General features: G+C 32.1%; 1 protein-coding gene across 1 annotated transcript in view; it reads right to left on the bottom strand.

Moving 5' to 3' along the window:
* The window catches only part of LOC135205489 (uncharacterized), a 22235-nt gene extending 4763 nt beyond the window's left edge, over positions 1 to 17472 (bottom strand). Inside the window, exons 1-5 of the mRNA XM_064236204.1 lie at positions 17347 to 17472; positions 15241 to 15804; positions 9425 to 9637; positions 1163 to 1321; positions 302 to 525 (exon numbers count right to left, since the gene is read on the bottom strand). Of these exons, the coding sequence (XP_064092274.1) occupies positions 302 to 525; positions 1163 to 1321; positions 9425 to 9637; positions 15241 to 15286 (642 nt within the window). The 5' untranslated portion in view covers positions 15287 to 15804; positions 17347 to 17472. The remainder of the gene's footprint in view (positions 1 to 301; positions 526 to 1162; positions 1322 to 9424; positions 9638 to 15240; positions 15805 to 17346) is intronic.
* Positions 17473 to 17689: the final 217 nt, after the last annotated feature.

The raw sequence follows: 17689 nt of genomic DNA, 5'->3' as shown, positions 1-17689 counted from the left end.
GTAACCCTTAGAATGCCTACTTTTTCATCTAGAACTAATAATCATGTACCATTCAATAACTATGAGTACTAGGTATTTCTCACGTACTCACAACTTTGAAAAAAGCCGATTTTTTGTTTTATCAATTTAAAAGTGTTCTAAAATCAATAGCAATGACGCCTATAGTGCAAAGAATTAAACAGAATCATTCTCATTCATTCTATCTCGCTTTGAAAGATAAGCTTTATAACACAGGCTATATTTCCAAGAAAGAACAAAGCTGGTACTGGCTACGACTTAGTTTTACAATTAAAATCCTTACCTTGAAGAGGACATTCTGATGAGAGTAGGAATACGACCCATTCTCGAATCCCTGCTTGTACCAGTCGATGGACGCGACTTCCTCGAAGAATCCTCCTAGGGATTCCGAATAAAGGCCGCTGTGGAGCGTCGGCTGAGGATAAAAGGCCGAGATCTTGAACGAGCTTTCGAAGCCACACTCGCCTTTGGCGTAGAGACCCGCAGTCGGAGACTTGTCGTTAAAATCTGTGGCGTGTTACACGTGGAAGAGAAACATTTGTATTTGGAACTCGTGGCGAATGTCATTTTCATTTCTTTCCAGATTTAGATTTTGCTCTAAAATAATGAGGGAATACCACTGACATAGAATAAGCCCAGAGTGCTCACAGGTAACCTTTATGTATTACTGGAACTCATTACTCGAAAACCAGAAAGTCTTCTAAATGTCCTGGATGTCTGTGCACTGTGGAAACAAGGTAACTGGCATTCTAAGGGTATTTAATGTGTCTGACCGACATACCACAAGTTTCTGCTCTGGTTAGATGAAGCTTATATGAATGAGATGGGAAAATGAGAAATTTTAGACAGGAATCTCTAGAGTTTTGTCATACAACGTTTCTAAAGCATAATTTAGACACCTTTGGACTCTCTCTATACAAAAGATGCTAGTGGATATCAGATAAATGTACAACTGAATCATTGCACTTAGCTTTAAAGTAAGAGAGCCAGAAAGACACAGCGGAGATAGAAGCGGTTCGGGTTGACCTCAATCTGACTTGTCACTGAAGGGTAGCTATATATATTCCAGGTTCACAGTGGTAAGTTACTCAAAAAGCCATTGCAGGATGATACAGTTTCAACATTAGCACAATTATCAACTCACCGATGATAAGAACCTCCCATGGCGCTGCCTCGTCGCTGTCCCCTTCGTCCGTGGTTGCCGAACAAGAGTAGAACCCGGACAAGTTGTACCTGAGTTCTGTCAGCTCTATTGCTCCGTCTTGCCTGTCGAGTCGAACTACATCCTTCAATCGCCCTTCAGCTGAAATGATCAAATACGTCTTACTCGGCCATTCTCAAAATCACACATCTGGGACTAAACATGTGGTAGATTTCACCCTCAACACAACCTTGCTATGTTTGTGAGCTAGAGGTTGGGGTCTGTGAAGCGCATAGGCCTCCCAGCCGAGTTGTCAGCAGCCATTGCCCATACTCTGCTTTTTTGCATCTGTCCATCAGCCTGTGGTGTTTGTGCATGGTAACACTACGCCCTGGGCTATAATAATTAGTAAAACATTTTTCAGTTTCAAACTTAAACCCAGATATCCTTTTATTTACCTAAAACTTACACATGGCGTAACAATTTAAAGCCCGGGACGCAGTGTTACCATGCGCGACCACCACAGGCGGATGGACAGATGGAAAAAAACAGTATAGTTCCCCCTGATCCTTACTTGGGTGAGGAGGGGAGTTTTTGACACTGACAGATAGATAGATAATCAGATAATAAGTATCCCTTTCCAACAAGGTCGACGACACACCAGAGAAAATAATAATTGAGGGAAAGAGTTTCCTACTGGCACAGTGAAAAGCCACAAGATTTCACATTACCGTCGGTAATATAAGACGAGGTCTAGTCGATAAGTCCCGATTCTAGGGTCGTGCCGTACTGTCTGTCCTCAAGCTAGAAATGAGGAAATTGTATCCAAAATTTAGGCCGAAGGCAAAGCACTGAGAGCTTTGAGGTCATTCAGTACGGGGAAATTGAGAGTAAAAAGTTTAAAAGATGTAACAGGAGGAAAACGTAGTTGCACTATGCAGCATTAGTTAGGATGGAGCTGGAAGTAAGATGGAGGAAAGAGAATATGAACGGAGGTACAGTAATAGGGATGTTAGGGGTTGCAGCTAGCGCACGGAGTGAGGTGCACTGGCGTCTCCATCTCCATAAGGGATCACCAAGCTAGGATCAAAGCTCCTTCGTTCTGCATACTTGAATGAGCTCCAGCATCGATGTTACACTCAACTACCCACATTCTCCGAGATGTCCTTTGTCGCAAGATGCCCAAGAAGCCAAACAATGCATATAAGATCAGTGCCCAAACACCCACTCTGTACCCAAGCTTAGACCAGGGGGAACCAGGCAGCGGCTTTTGACTTTATTATTATCATTATCATTATTGTTATTAAATTCATCAGGTGAAAGTTGGAAGAAGCCCACAAAAGTGGCCATTGACTTGGAATTCAAGTTTCCAAAGACCATGATGGTGTTCATCAGGAAGAAGTAAAAGAAGGTAGAGGCAATCACAGAGGAGATACCACTTAATAAAAAGAAAATTAATTAATACTCTAACAAATACATAAAAATGTAAGTAGAAGTGTATTAGGGTAGTAATGCACGGTGTCTTTGCTTGAACATCAGAAGTTCCAAATGGACGACATCCTCTGTGAGGCTGTTCTACAGTTCAAAGTTGTGAGGAGTAAAAAGAACCTCTTTTCCTTTTTAACACATGTTTGAAGTCAGTGTTTTGTTTGTTTGTATGGTGCTTTGACGTTGCACGGAACCAGTATGGTTATTCACCAACGGGACCAACGGCTTTACGTGACTTCCGAACCACGTCGAGAGTGAACTTCTATCACCAGAAATACACATCTCTCACTCCTCAATGGAATGGCCGAGAATCGAACTCACGACCACCGAGGTGGGACGCCAACACCATACCAACCACGCCACTGAGGCGCTTAAGTCAGTGTTGGACAAGTGGTTAACGTGCTCGCCTACCGATTCAGTAGTCCGGAGTTCGATTCCCCGCTCTGCCAACGTAGAATCAGATGAATTTATTTCTGGTGATTAGAAATTCAGTTCTCGATATAATATGGTTCGGATCCCACAATAAGATATAGGCCCTGTTGCTAGGTAACCAATTGGTTCCTAACCACGTTCAGTGGTCTGGTTCAACTAAGATATACCTAACTTGTTTCAGCTATGTTCAAGAATTTACGTAAGTTGTCAGAACAACAGAAAGATCAACACGCTAACGAAATAGATGAGGCACTTCGATCACAATAACTACAACGCTTAAAAAACTTCTCTGCGGTTCAGAATAAGAGGCCGTTAATCAGTCAGTCACCCATATCCCCCAGAGGCTTTGACAGTTATGATGATGAATTTGCAGTTATGCAATTCTTATCTCACATTCTGATTTCCCCAGGAGTCATGAAAGTGGATCAGACTGCGATCAGGATGATCGCAAAAGGATTTGCCATCGTAGGACGCTGGCGCCATCAGTCCACCTCGCTTGGTGCACTTTAGGCATTACTTAAGGGTCTCTGCAGTGCCCCTTCGGCCCCTAGATCCAACTTCTTCCATTTCTTTTACTGTACCTCCGTTCTCATTTTCTTTCTTCAATCTGATTGTCCATCTTCTCTAACAATGACGTCAAAGTTCCCAGCACTTGGCCTAAACTCTATATTCTATTCTATTTTCTGTAAGACGATTTGTTAGTGACTAGACCGTATCTATGAAAGAACAACTTTGGGGAATGATGATGTTGTTAGATTAATTAAGCTAGGTTTATACTCGCGGGACCTGGGCATGGAGGGTAATCTCAATTACTCAGTAATGCTGGATTAAACGAAATCGAAAGTATCTATCCGACTCTTCGGTTGTAAAGTGCCTGTTTATTAATTTATTTTTTCCGTTTAATAAGTGAGATCTCTTCTTTCTGTATTTATTGTTTCGAAGCTTGAATTTCAAGTCAGTGCCCCCGGTGATGGGCTTGTTCCATATGAATAAGGTTCAAGTTCTTCATAACAATAATCATCATCATCATCATCATCATCATCAAAAACGTAGACAGAAACTTATACGACAGCGCATGCATGCAATGAATGGAACTGGCATTGCTATGGCCGTAATACACGCTTTCAGAATGTAAAAGAAATAAAAATTTGTCGAACTTAATTCTTCTTCTTCTTGGTGGTTTATAGTGTGGGGTTCCAGGTTGAATCCTGCCTCCTTTGGAATCCATCACTTTACTTACTATGTGCGCTGTTTCCAGGAGCATATTCTTGTGCATGAGTCCTGGAGCTACTTCACCATCTAATTTTTCCAGGTTCCTTTTCAGGGATCTTGGGGATCGTGCCTTGTGTCTCTATATAGATTATGGGTACAATTTCCACTGGCATAACCCATATCCTTTTTATTTCAATTTCCAGGTCTTGATAATTACAGAATGATTCTCTTTCTTTCTCATCCACTCTGGTGTCCCATGGCATTGCGACATCGATGAGTGATACTTTCTTCTTAGGTTTGTCAATCAAGGTTATTATTGCTATTATTGTTATCATTAATCAGACGATGAAGAACCCTATTCATATGGAACAAGTCCACAGGAACCACTGACTTAAAATTCAAGCTTCCAAAGTACTTGATGTTCATTTGAAAGAAGTAACAGAAGATAATAGGAAATACAGAAAGAAGCGATCAGTTACTGGAATCTGATAAAAAGGATCAACAAAACAGAACATAAATAGAAAAAATTTAAGTAAATTGTAACAAAGAAAAATGCATTTTCACGTGGAAACCATGCTGGTGTGGAAAAGAAATCTAAAAGACTACATTTTGGATAAAAGCTTATGTATAGACTTAAATTTTGGGTAAAAATATCAAGAATAAACCCTAACATTTGGGTGAAAACATAAAGCAGGCTTAATTTTGGGTGAAAACATAAAGAAGACTTATTTTGGGTAAACATATTGTCAGATTATTGCAAATACTTAATTTTAACTCACTGGAAGTTTTGTTTCATTTAGCTTAGTTTAGCTTTTATTTTAAAGTTCCGTTTTCCTTCTCCATGGTTAATTTAGTTCCAGTTCCTGTTATTAATCCTTGTGTTCCATATTCTGTTCCTTGCAAATGTTCCTGTTTCGTGAGTTCCTTGAAAAGAGAAATTTCTTGGGAAGTGCTCCAGAACCTGGCAGGTGTGCTTAGGGAAACTCTGTGTTCCAGGCCCCTCTTGAGTGAGCTCTAATTGGATTAACTACTAAATACCTCGTCATCCTGCTTGGATTTATATTATATATATATATATATATATATATATATATATATATATATATATATATATTATATATATATTATATTATATTTTATATATTATATATCCTATAATTGTATGTTGTATGTTATAATGTTTATATGTTAAAATACTGTATTATTATATAAGTTATTTATCATATTACTAAGATATATTTATAATACATATGTAATTAATCATATTTTATAATATAATGTTCTATATATAATATTAATATAATATTAATTATATATATAATATATTATAAATATATATGCTATATATAACTATATAATAATAATAATATATAATGCTATTATATATATATATATATTAATTATATATATATATATTATAATATATATAATATGCTATATATATATTAATATATATATATACTATATTATATATCTAATATAATATATTCTATATATAATAATTAATAATCTATATAAATATAATAATTATTATTATATATATAATATTATATATATATTATATATAATATTATATTATAATTATTAATTTATAATATATATTATATAATATAAATAAAATATTATGTAAAATATATATAATACTAATATATATATTATATGTATATATAATATTTATATATTTATATATATATATATAATTATATAATATAAATATATTTATATACATATATATTATATATAAATATTATATGTATATATATAATAGTATATTACATATATATATATATACTATATATTATGTAATATATTATATATATATATATATATATATATATATATATAATATATAATTCATATAATATATATATCATATAATATAATTATATATATTATTATATAAATATATATTATGTATATTTATATATATTATATACATTTATTATATATTATATAATATATATATTATATTATATAATATATATAGTTATATATTTATACATAATTATGTTTTACATATATTATAGTATATATATATATATATTTTATATTATATTTATATATATTATATATAATTATATATATATATATATATATAATTATATATAATGTAATATTATTTATATTATATATATATAATATATGTTATTTATATATAGTATATTATACGAATATATAAATATATAATTATATATAATATAATATATTATATATAGGGCTTATGTCGATGATATAGTATATACATAATAATATAGTATATATATATATTAACTAAATCATATAGAGTATTATATATAGTATGAATATATATATAGAGTATAGTAGTTTTTTATAGATGTATATATAATTTATAATATAGATACTTGATAGCAGTATACTAGTAGGTTTACTATGCCTATTTATATAGTATAATAGGATAACATATATAGTGTATATTATATATATATATATTATTATATTGTATTATATTATATAGTAATATAGTTACTGATATGTTATATATATATTAATGTTTCACAATCTAGTAACAATATAGAATATATATGTATATATATATATATAGTACATATAATTAGTATTATTATATTAATAGTTATTATACTTAATATAAAACTGTTTATATATTATTTTAGGTGTTTTTGATATAGTAGTTACTAGTGTATACGTGTATTATATTTATATAACTATATAACATATTATATAATATGTATAATAGTTATTTATTATTATATTAATAGTATATACTAAATAGCTAATATATATATTTATAATATATTATAGTAGTATAATATATATATATATATTACTATACTTATATATAGTATATATACATAGTATACGATAGTATAGTATCTCGATATATAGTATAGATATATATAGAGATAAAATAATATAGGATAGATGAGAGGTTAATATGATTATATAAGGAGAGTATAGGATAGATAGTAAATTAGATTGAGATATATGACCTAGAAGATAGAGAAAGGTATATGTATAGAGAGAGATATAAAGATAGATGGAGAGATATATATGATAGGTAGAGAGATCTATATATATATAGGAGGTCTATATATGATAGGGTATATATAGATAGATAGATAGATTAGGAGATGTAGATAGAATAGTATATAGACCATATAGAGATATACAATATATAGATATATATATTAGATATATAGAGATATAGTATATATTGTAGATATTTTGAGCGATATATATTAGTATCTATAATTAGATATAGATAGTATATGATATATTCGTGATATGTATATAGATATAAGATTGAATATATATATATAGTTTATATAGTATGTAGAATTATATAGATATTATTGTAACATGATGATATTGTATTCGTATATGTAGATATATATTATATATATATATATATAGATATATATATCTGTATATATATTTATATATCGATATATATATATTATGGATATATTTATATATATATATATATATAGATATATTTATATATAAGATATATATATTTATATATATAATCTATTAGATATATATTTATATATATATAAATATATCAGAGAATATATATATGATATATGATTAGATATATATATATAGTTTATATAATAGGATATATATATTATATATATATATATAATATATATATATTTATTAAGATATATATATATATATATAAATATATATATTATAGATATCTATATATAATATATATATATATATATATATATATATATATACATATATTATTAATATATATATTCTATATATATATATCTATATATATATAATAATATTATTATGGCTGACATCCTTAAAAAGCAAATATTATCATAATATTAATATATATTTTTTTTAATTTATTAATCTTTTTTTTTTTTTTCTCATATTTTTTTTTTCATATATTCTTATATATACATGTATATATAATTACTTGTTTAATATCTCCTTATTGTTTATTTATTATAATAGTTATTATATAATTTATCTATATTTTTCATCTTAATATATATATTATATATATATAATTATATTATAATTATATGCCTCCTTGGCTCGCTACTCAACGCTCTCTTCAGCCCTGGGCTTGTATTACCCCGGGGGACCTCTACGAGAAGGTAATCCATGTCCTCATTTTTGCATACTGGCAATCGTGGGAGTGTCTGCGTGGATTGTATTGGATGTCCTCTAATTCCCGATATTTGTGGATGGCGCCTGCACGCTGGTATTTATTGTGCTCTTACTCTGGAGCATTGTCCGAGGTGCCAACGGACCTCTACAGGAACTCTTCCCCTTAGAGGAACAACTTGGAACTTAAGTGGTGGCCACTGATAGGCCACTTAGTTTGAATGTTGATAGGTTTCACATCTGACCGAAGATGTCTTTTCCTTTCAGAGCCCCCTCATTTTTGGTGTGTGTTTATTTCCTATCTTTAAAAAGTGTATGATTGTTATTGCCTTTTGTATATTTACTGGTATTTGATTAAAATATTATTTTATCCCAGAGGTCCTCGTATTAATTTCTCTTTGTAATGTTTATTAAAAGTGATGTGTATTTTTCTTAGGTGTTTGTGTCTCCCCCTTGATTAGTATTTGCACTTTGTATTTATTATTATTTCACCATTTGTGAACTTAGTCGTGGGACAGCATTATTGTGTTGATGAATAAAAAATTTAGGGGAATCTAACAATATAAACAAATATTTAAATTCTGGGAGAAACTATATCGGAGACTACAATTTGGGTTAACATAAAGAAATATATAAATTTTTGGGTAGAAACGGAGACTACAATTTTGTTTAAAAATATAAAGAAAAACTATCAAGTTTCGGGGAAAAATATAAAGAAAAAACCAAACTTAAGTTTTGGGTGAAAAGATAAAGAAAAACACAAATTTTGGGAAAAATAAAATAAAGGAACTTCAATTTTTGGTGAAGACAGAACTAAAAAGTATAAAATTTCGGGTTAAAAAAATGGTTCAAAGAAAAAAATAAAAAACGAAACTTTACTAACTTTATGATTGAAACTCCTACTTCATAATTTTACGCAATAGAAATTCCTCTACTTTATAATTCCACGCAATTGAAACTTCCACTTTATAATTTCGCGCAAAATTTGAGGAACAGACAAATCAATTCGTCGCTTACCTTTCCCCTGTGATTTCTTGTTCCAGAAGTATCTCCCAATGGGATGTCCTCCGTCACTAAACACCCAGGAGACTTCCTTAAGAGTCTCGGCTCCATCCAGAGCCACGGGACACTCGATCACGCTCTTTTTTTCGGATGGTCCGCCGCTGTAGGTGATGTATTCTTCCATAGAGGCCAGACGGACAGGGCCGACCTTGATACTCCATGCTAAACCTGGAAGGTCAAGACAGACTGGTGTAAGTGGTTGGGGATGGTTCTTGATGAAGACGTACATTTAAATAAATATTATCGGGTTCCTCGTGGTCAGGTACAAAGTTTCATGTCACACTTAACATTGTTTTACACTTTTTATATCAGTACAAAATCTAATACATTTACCACATTAGACAAATAACTGTTTTTACTATCACATTATACAAACCACAAAGGTTTTTACTATCACATTATACAAACCATAAAGGATTTTACTAACACATTACTATCACATTATACAATCCACAAAGGTTTTTATTACCACATCATACAAACCCCAAGATTTCTTACCATTACATTATACGAACTATAAAGTTTTTTACTATCACATTATACTAACCACAAAGGTTATTACTATTACATTTTACTTACAACAAAGGTTCTTACTACCAAATCATACAAATGATAAAGGATTTTAACATCACATTAAACAAACCACACAGGTTTTACTATAATTTACAAAAATCACAAAGGTTTCTACTATCACATTCAAACCACAAGGGTTTTTTTTATCACATTATACAAACTACAAAGGTTTTTGTATTACATCATACAAAACCACAAAAATTTTACTATCGCACTATACAAATCACAAAGATTTTTACTATTACATTATACAAAACCATGAAGATTTTTTTAGTATAACATCATACAAATCACAAAGGTTTTCACTATCACATCATACAAATCACATAGGTTTTTACTACCACATCATACAAATGGTAATGGCTTTTACTGTCATATTACACAAACCACGAAGGTTTTACTATAACGATACAAAAATCACAAAGGTTTCTACCATCACACTATTCAGATCACGAAGGGTATTACTACCACATAATCCAAATCGTAAATCCACACATTAAAGAACCATTGACGCATACCTACCTCGACATTGTTATTCAACCGACAGAATAAACCTGAACATTTGTGGACGAGACAGGATTTACAACGAGCGAAACTAGTTCCTGTAACCCTGTTCTAGATGACAAGGTTTGGTACTAATCCAAGTTTAACGTTTCTATTATCTCGATATTGATAAGTTTGTGTTGATACGATCGTTGTCCGTCATAACGATGGTAAATAATTGCTGTTTTTTCGTCAAATCTATATATAAAAATTATTTATCATTATTATTATAACTAATTCCTGTAATCCTGTTCTACATGACAAGGTTTGGTACTAATCCAAGTTTAACGTTTCTATTATCTCGATATTGTTGTGATAAGATTTCGTGTTGTCATACGATGGAAATAATCTGCTGTTTCTCGTCAAATCTATTATATAAAAATTATTTATTATTATTATTATAACTAATTCCTGTAATCCTGTTCTACATGACAAGGTTTGGTACTAATCCAAGTTTAACGTTTTTATTATCTCGATATTGTTGTGATAAGCTTTCGTGCTGTCATACGATCGAAATAATACGCGGTTTATTGTCAGAAATTTATTATTATTATTATTATTATTATTATTATTATTATTATTATTATTATATTATTATTACATACAAATGAAGTCCTTCATTGCTCACGCTGGATGTTTTGCAACTGGAGCCTCATAATTTCAAGAGAAGATGCAACGCATTCTTACTTACACAAAAGAACATCCATCTTGTATTTTATTAATTTACTTATATTTTTAGCTATTCATTTATTTGTTAGTTTATTTGTTTTTTTCTTATAACCGATCTCTTCTTTTGGCATTTTCATGAATCTTCTGTAACCTCTTTTAAAATGAACACCATATTATTCTTCGGAAGCTTGAATTTCCAGTCAGTGGTCCCTTTGGTGGGCTTCTTCCATATGTGAAAAAAGGTTTATCAATAATAATAATAATAATAATAATAATAATAATAATAATAATAATAATAATAATAATAATAATAATGATAATAATAATAGTTACCAAATGACAAGGAATGTGATTTCCGTGAGAGAAATTGTCGTTTATAAAATAATGGATTTTTTTATTACCAAACGGAATTGGTAGCAACTCGCAAGAATACGACTATGATACCATATTACAGCTTAATTATTTTTTTCTTTTATGACAAACATTTCTCGTTAATCTGGAGACCAGCCTTGCGGTGAACAATTTATTTTTTTTAACCTTTATTATAGCTGGTTCACTTAAGGTAGATTCTTGGGTGAGCCCTATATCTACGAGACGTTTGTTTGGCGGGCTCTGATTGGCTGGGAGCTGACTACCTCCCGGTACCAGCCAATCAGCGGCCGCCAAACAAACGTCTAGTAAGCATACGGCTCATCCAAGAATCTACCTTAAGTGAACCAGCTATAGTATTACCTCAACTTATTAGGGAGGAAAAAGTATCCTGAAAAGTTTTTCTTATAACCAACTTTTCGGTCGCGTCTTGCTAATTGACTCCGTGACTGACGTCAAACGAACGCTCTGTGTTTTAATTATGAGCTCACTAAGTTTCGGCAAAGGTCAAAAGTGAAGCTTCTAGTGAGCAGAAGCGTATTTGTTTAACGATTTCTGGTACATTGTGTGCTAGGTTAAGGATTTTTTAAATCGAGTTTTGCATCGAGAGTTATTCATATAATTCTTTTTGCTTCAAGAGTTATTTATATAATTCTTTTTGATACAGTTCCACTCAGGTGGAACTGTATCCCACAAGAGGGAGAATATGGTTTAATTAGGCCTATTATGTGCTGTTTCCTCTAAATGGTGCAACTTTCCTCTAGGCGTAACCCAAATAAGTTTTTATAAAAGGTACTATGTGCACCATTCTATAAGTGGACTGAAACTCAAATAGGACAAAGAATGAAATTTATCTATAGTATTTGACAAGCTTAAGACTCCCAATCCAAATTTTTGTCAAGATCGTGTAAGATCTTGATAAAATGACATAATCCTCAATGTGAACCTTTTCCCTAGACAACTCTTGAACTTTGATAGGGATCTGATATATTTTCTGGAAAGTTCAAAAGTCATATTTATCAATCTTCTTATCATAATAACATGAAGAAGTAATCACTGGAAGTGTACGATTGATTCCCTCTTTTTTTTTCCACCAAGATGAGACTATGATTCCTAGTACCGTTACGTAGTAGAAGCTTTCAAGTTGAATTCAATACAGCTACAATGAAATAATATTGGAACCTCGTTATAATAATATACGATTTTGATTACCATTTACCATGCTTGCCACAAGTCCCCATAACAAGCTGACGAAGACTGCACATTTTAACTAACAAAGAGTATTTTTCCACTCAGATGCTATCAATTCTACAAATCGTAAATAAATCTTTTCGTGAAAATCTACGTGTCGTTCGGTACATTTGACACACACACACACACAAACCTTACTACTATGAGATTCAGGGCCTCTGTAACACGGTTTATTGGACTTTACTCCTTGTCAAAGCATCGGATGTAGCTGAAAGTTGACATATGTATATTTTACAACCACACACAAATTTTGTCAGCATTATCAATAACCTAAACCCGATAGTTTTAATTTTTATAGAGTAAAAATTATCTAGCCGACGCCATGGCCAATGATTACGAGCCAAGAGTCGAAAAACATTCATTACGTAAGGAAAGTAAACACCTGGCGAAATGTTGCGACGCCCATCCACTAGACAGAAACCCATTCACCTTGTTCCATCGGCTCTGAAACCCAAAGACTTTATGAATGGCGGAACGATACATAGATGTGGATGGGGTATCTGTGCTAACGTAGTAATACTACTGTAGCAGTAGTGCCGCAACATTATAGCAGTAATATACATGAATTAAACGTTTAGGCCAACTGCTGGGATCCTTGAGGATCATTTAGCACTTCTTACAACTACTCGAGAAATGAGTTTTTATAGCCAGAAGTTAAATTTTCTAATCCAACAATGCCCATGATAGCCTTCAGTGTTATCATGAATTATAACGATGCCAAAGTGGGTGGAGCCTCATGAAATTATCATTCTGACGATAATTATTGGTGAAGGTTTAAAGCCAAGGCTATTTTTTTTCAGTAAATAGGTAGATAGCCAATAAATAAAAATTGCATGACATTGGATATAGCAGTTATCAAATCAAGCTTGTCTACTATGTTTTTGAAAATTACCATCTATTCCCTACATCTTGTCAATCTGATTGTGACCTATAAAGCAGACTGTAATTTCTCAGGAAACTTATTTTGGGAGTTAGACTAATAATCGAAGTGTTTTTGTATTTATTAACATATTTTGTTGGTTTGTTCATCATGACAATTATCAGTGGAGAGGTTCAGAGTTCATAAAGGTGTACTGCTTTGCTTGTATAGCCAATCATCCATCGAGAAAGAGGGAAGAAATGCTGTCATAAGTTACGTAACGAGTGTGTTCGAAACCTTTTCTCTGAGTCACTTTTACATTGTAAGTACCAAATTTATTCAACCTACCTAATGCAGAATACAGTCAACAATTATGTGTAGATATAATGTGTATTCTGAATAAGCGTTATATTTATGAAATGCATAGATAAAAAGTTATTGCGATAAAACCGTGTTACAGAGGCCCTGAAGCTCATAGTAGTTTATATATATATATATATATATATATATATATATATATATATATATATATATGTATATATATATATATATATATATATATATATATATATATATATATATATAGATATAATGTGTATTCAGAATACACATTATATCTACACATAATTGTTGACTGTATTCTGCATTAGGTAGGTTGAATAAATTTGGTACTTACAATGTAAAAGTGACTCAGAGAAAAGGTTTCGAACACACTCTTTACGTAACTTATGACAGCATATCTTCCCTCTTTCTCGATGGATGATTGGCTATACAAGCAAAGCAGCACACCTTTATGAACTCTGAACCTCTCCACTGATAATTGTCATGATGAACAAACCAACAAAATTTGTTAATAAATACAAAAACACTTCGATTATTAGTCTAACTCCCAAAATTAGTTTCCTGAGAAATTACAGTCTGCTTTATAGGTCACAATCAGATTGACAAGATGTAGGGAATAGATGGTAATTTTCAAAAACATAGTAGACAAGCTTGATTTGATAACTGCTATATTCCTATATATTATATATATATATATATATATATATATATATATATATATATATATATATATATATATATATATATATATATATATATATATATATATATATATATATATATATTATGAGTAAATGTTTCAGATATGATTCACACAATCCAAGCTGTTGCTGAATACTTAATGGGATGCAAAACTTGGGTGACCACAGTTGGCTTGAGTTTCTAAATGACTATCGGTGTCATATCAAATTATTCGAGGAATATGTTTACAATGAAGTTGATTAAACTCGGCAGTGCATTATTGATCTAATTTAAGATATTTAATGTCTAATTTTGTCGTATGATGCACTAAACCTTTTCCTGTAAGGGTCATTACCTTGGAAATTGACGATAAATAAGAAATACTGTTCACTCCCAGTCAAAGGCACTCGGATACAAAGTGCCAAAACATTTCAAATCCTAGTAACCTCACGGGCTTAGTAAACTTGAGAATGTGCAAACTTACCAAAAGTAAGAATAAGTAAATGTAGTAAACGGTTCATTATCTCCATGGTATCCAAGTTTCCCTCAGATTCACTCTGTGATTGAAGCAAGACTGGTGTGACTCAGGCTTGCCGGTTCGACGCCAAGGCTTTTATCACTCTTATCACGGAGAAAGCGCACAATGGGAGACGTTATCTTTACGTAATCTTATCGTGTCTTTCCGGATATAAGCACTGAACTAACCTGGGTTGGATTGTCACACTGATATGCAATGGCCGTGGAATATCGACATCTTTGGATGCATATTGACCTCCGAAGTTGGTGTAAACCAGTTCACACCACCTTAAAAACTAGAATGTCTTGAGGCTAGACTTAGTCAGGATTATCGAAGGACGATAATTCGATAGATAAACTTGCTTATTTTTCTAAGGAAATCCAGCCAAAAAGATTATTATCCAGTCACAGAGAATATATAACCAAGGAACTTTCGATTCACCTATCAAAACTCTTCTTAAACAGTTGCCATAGTTATCGGAGGCTATGGTTGACTTCATCGTAATTCAACAGTTCTGAATTGGCTCGGTACCTGAAACAACGGAGATGAGTGTAAGTTGAAGGTTATCAAATACACGATTATTATCTAATCACAGATGCAAAGCTGCCATACTGACGTGTAAAGCTGTAATCGTATTATTTAAACAAGACGTTAAGAAGTTACATTAAAGCATAATTTTACTTTAAGCTAAAATTACTTTTAACTCTCTTTACATACCTCGCTTATAGAAGCTATAACTTATTCAGGAACATTAAAATCCATTGCCCCAGATTTTGCTAAGTAAGTAAACATGAGCCAGCACGAGATACACCTTTGATATTCATAATCCAATATTTTATATATACACGTAGTAGCTAGTTAGTTATTTTATTGACAAAATATACAACTATTAGTACAAATTTGTCCAAAGAGAGACATAATACAAAATATACAAAGTAGACAATAATCTCTTTTGTTCTTGCATTACATGACATACAAAGAAAAATACATCAAGTACAAATAATATATGCATATAAGATTATAGAAAAGCGAAAAAGGAACTTACTATATAGAAAAATGTAGTTACATAACTATCTTTTTTCTGAAAATCATTCATTCATAAACATCGCATTATCAGTATATCTGTATATATATATATATATATATATATATATATATATATATATATATATATATATATATATATACACACACACCGGATAAGAACCTGATTACCCAGTTACAACTCAAAGAGCTATGGAAAGAATAATGATGGGAATAACACTAAGAGACAGAAAAAGAGCAACATGGATACGAGGTCAAACTAAAGTAGAGGAGATTTTAACAACAAGTAAGAAAAAGAAATGGGTGTGTGCAGGACATATAATGAGAATGTCAGATAATAGATGGACGAAAAGAATAACAGAATGATACCCTAGCGATTGCAAACGAAGTAGGGGAAGGAAGAGAAGATGATGAATTGACGAGCTAAGAAAATTTTGCGAGTATAGAACGGCATATAAAGACCATAAACAGAAGGGAGTGGAGGGACATGTCTAAGGCCTTTGTCCTGCAGTGCACTAGAAACAGCTGATGATGATACTTTATAAACAGCGTGAAAGGGGTATTAGACAGGAAGTGTCCTACCTAACCTCAAGGGCTCAGATGAGCGTACAATATACTAGGATGATGGCGCATTGTGTATGGGTGGTGTATTAAGAAAATGCCAATGAACATTGTAGATGTTTATACCCTGAGGACGTACCCGGTTTAAAAAAAAAAAATGACCTAGTGGTGCGACGTTTGGCACATTTTTGCTAAGTAGCAACCTTGGCTAAGTCCAAGGTATCAGTGGTTCACTCTGAGCCTATTGACCACTTCACCTCGCTGTAAGTGGCCCTTATATATTACATCGTGTGAACAAGAGCAGGCCTACGTACAAAGTTACATATACACCTATTCTTAAATACATAAATACTCCATCTTTACATCCCAAATACTACCACGGCATTCCTTGCAAGATGCAATAACGAACAAACGCCAGACATCCAAACAACAAAATAAGAAAAAAAAATAACTAAAAGTCAATCTTACCAAATTCGAGCAGACATCGAAAAGCTTCAACAATCGGCCTCATCAACGGAGCTCTTTTTCTGGATACCCTTTCCATTCCACAGCAGGAAACATACTGACGGACGGTGTGTAACTGTCTGGCAATGGTCTCAGATCTTCTATAAAAAATGCATAAGATACCAGAAAAAAAAGAGGGGTAAATGCGTATCGAATGCTCGCTCGTTTGTCGTGCTGTGGCTGCCCGAGGACGGTTAATAATTAGGTCACGTGACCCCATTAACGAGAATTTGTTGACGAGAGTTGATTGATTCTGTTTTTCTTTTTTCAAGTGAGGATTAATTCGACGGGCCATCACCTAATGAGT

This window comes from Macrobrachium nipponense, chromosome 24 (genome assembly GCF_015104395.2).
Source record: "Macrobrachium nipponense isolate FS-2020 chromosome 24, ASM1510439v2, whole genome shotgun sequence".
Taxonomy (NCBI): domain Eukaryota; kingdom Metazoa; phylum Arthropoda; class Malacostraca; order Decapoda; family Palaemonidae; genus Macrobrachium; species Macrobrachium nipponense.
This window is presented reverse-complemented; position numbering and strand designations above follow the sequence as displayed.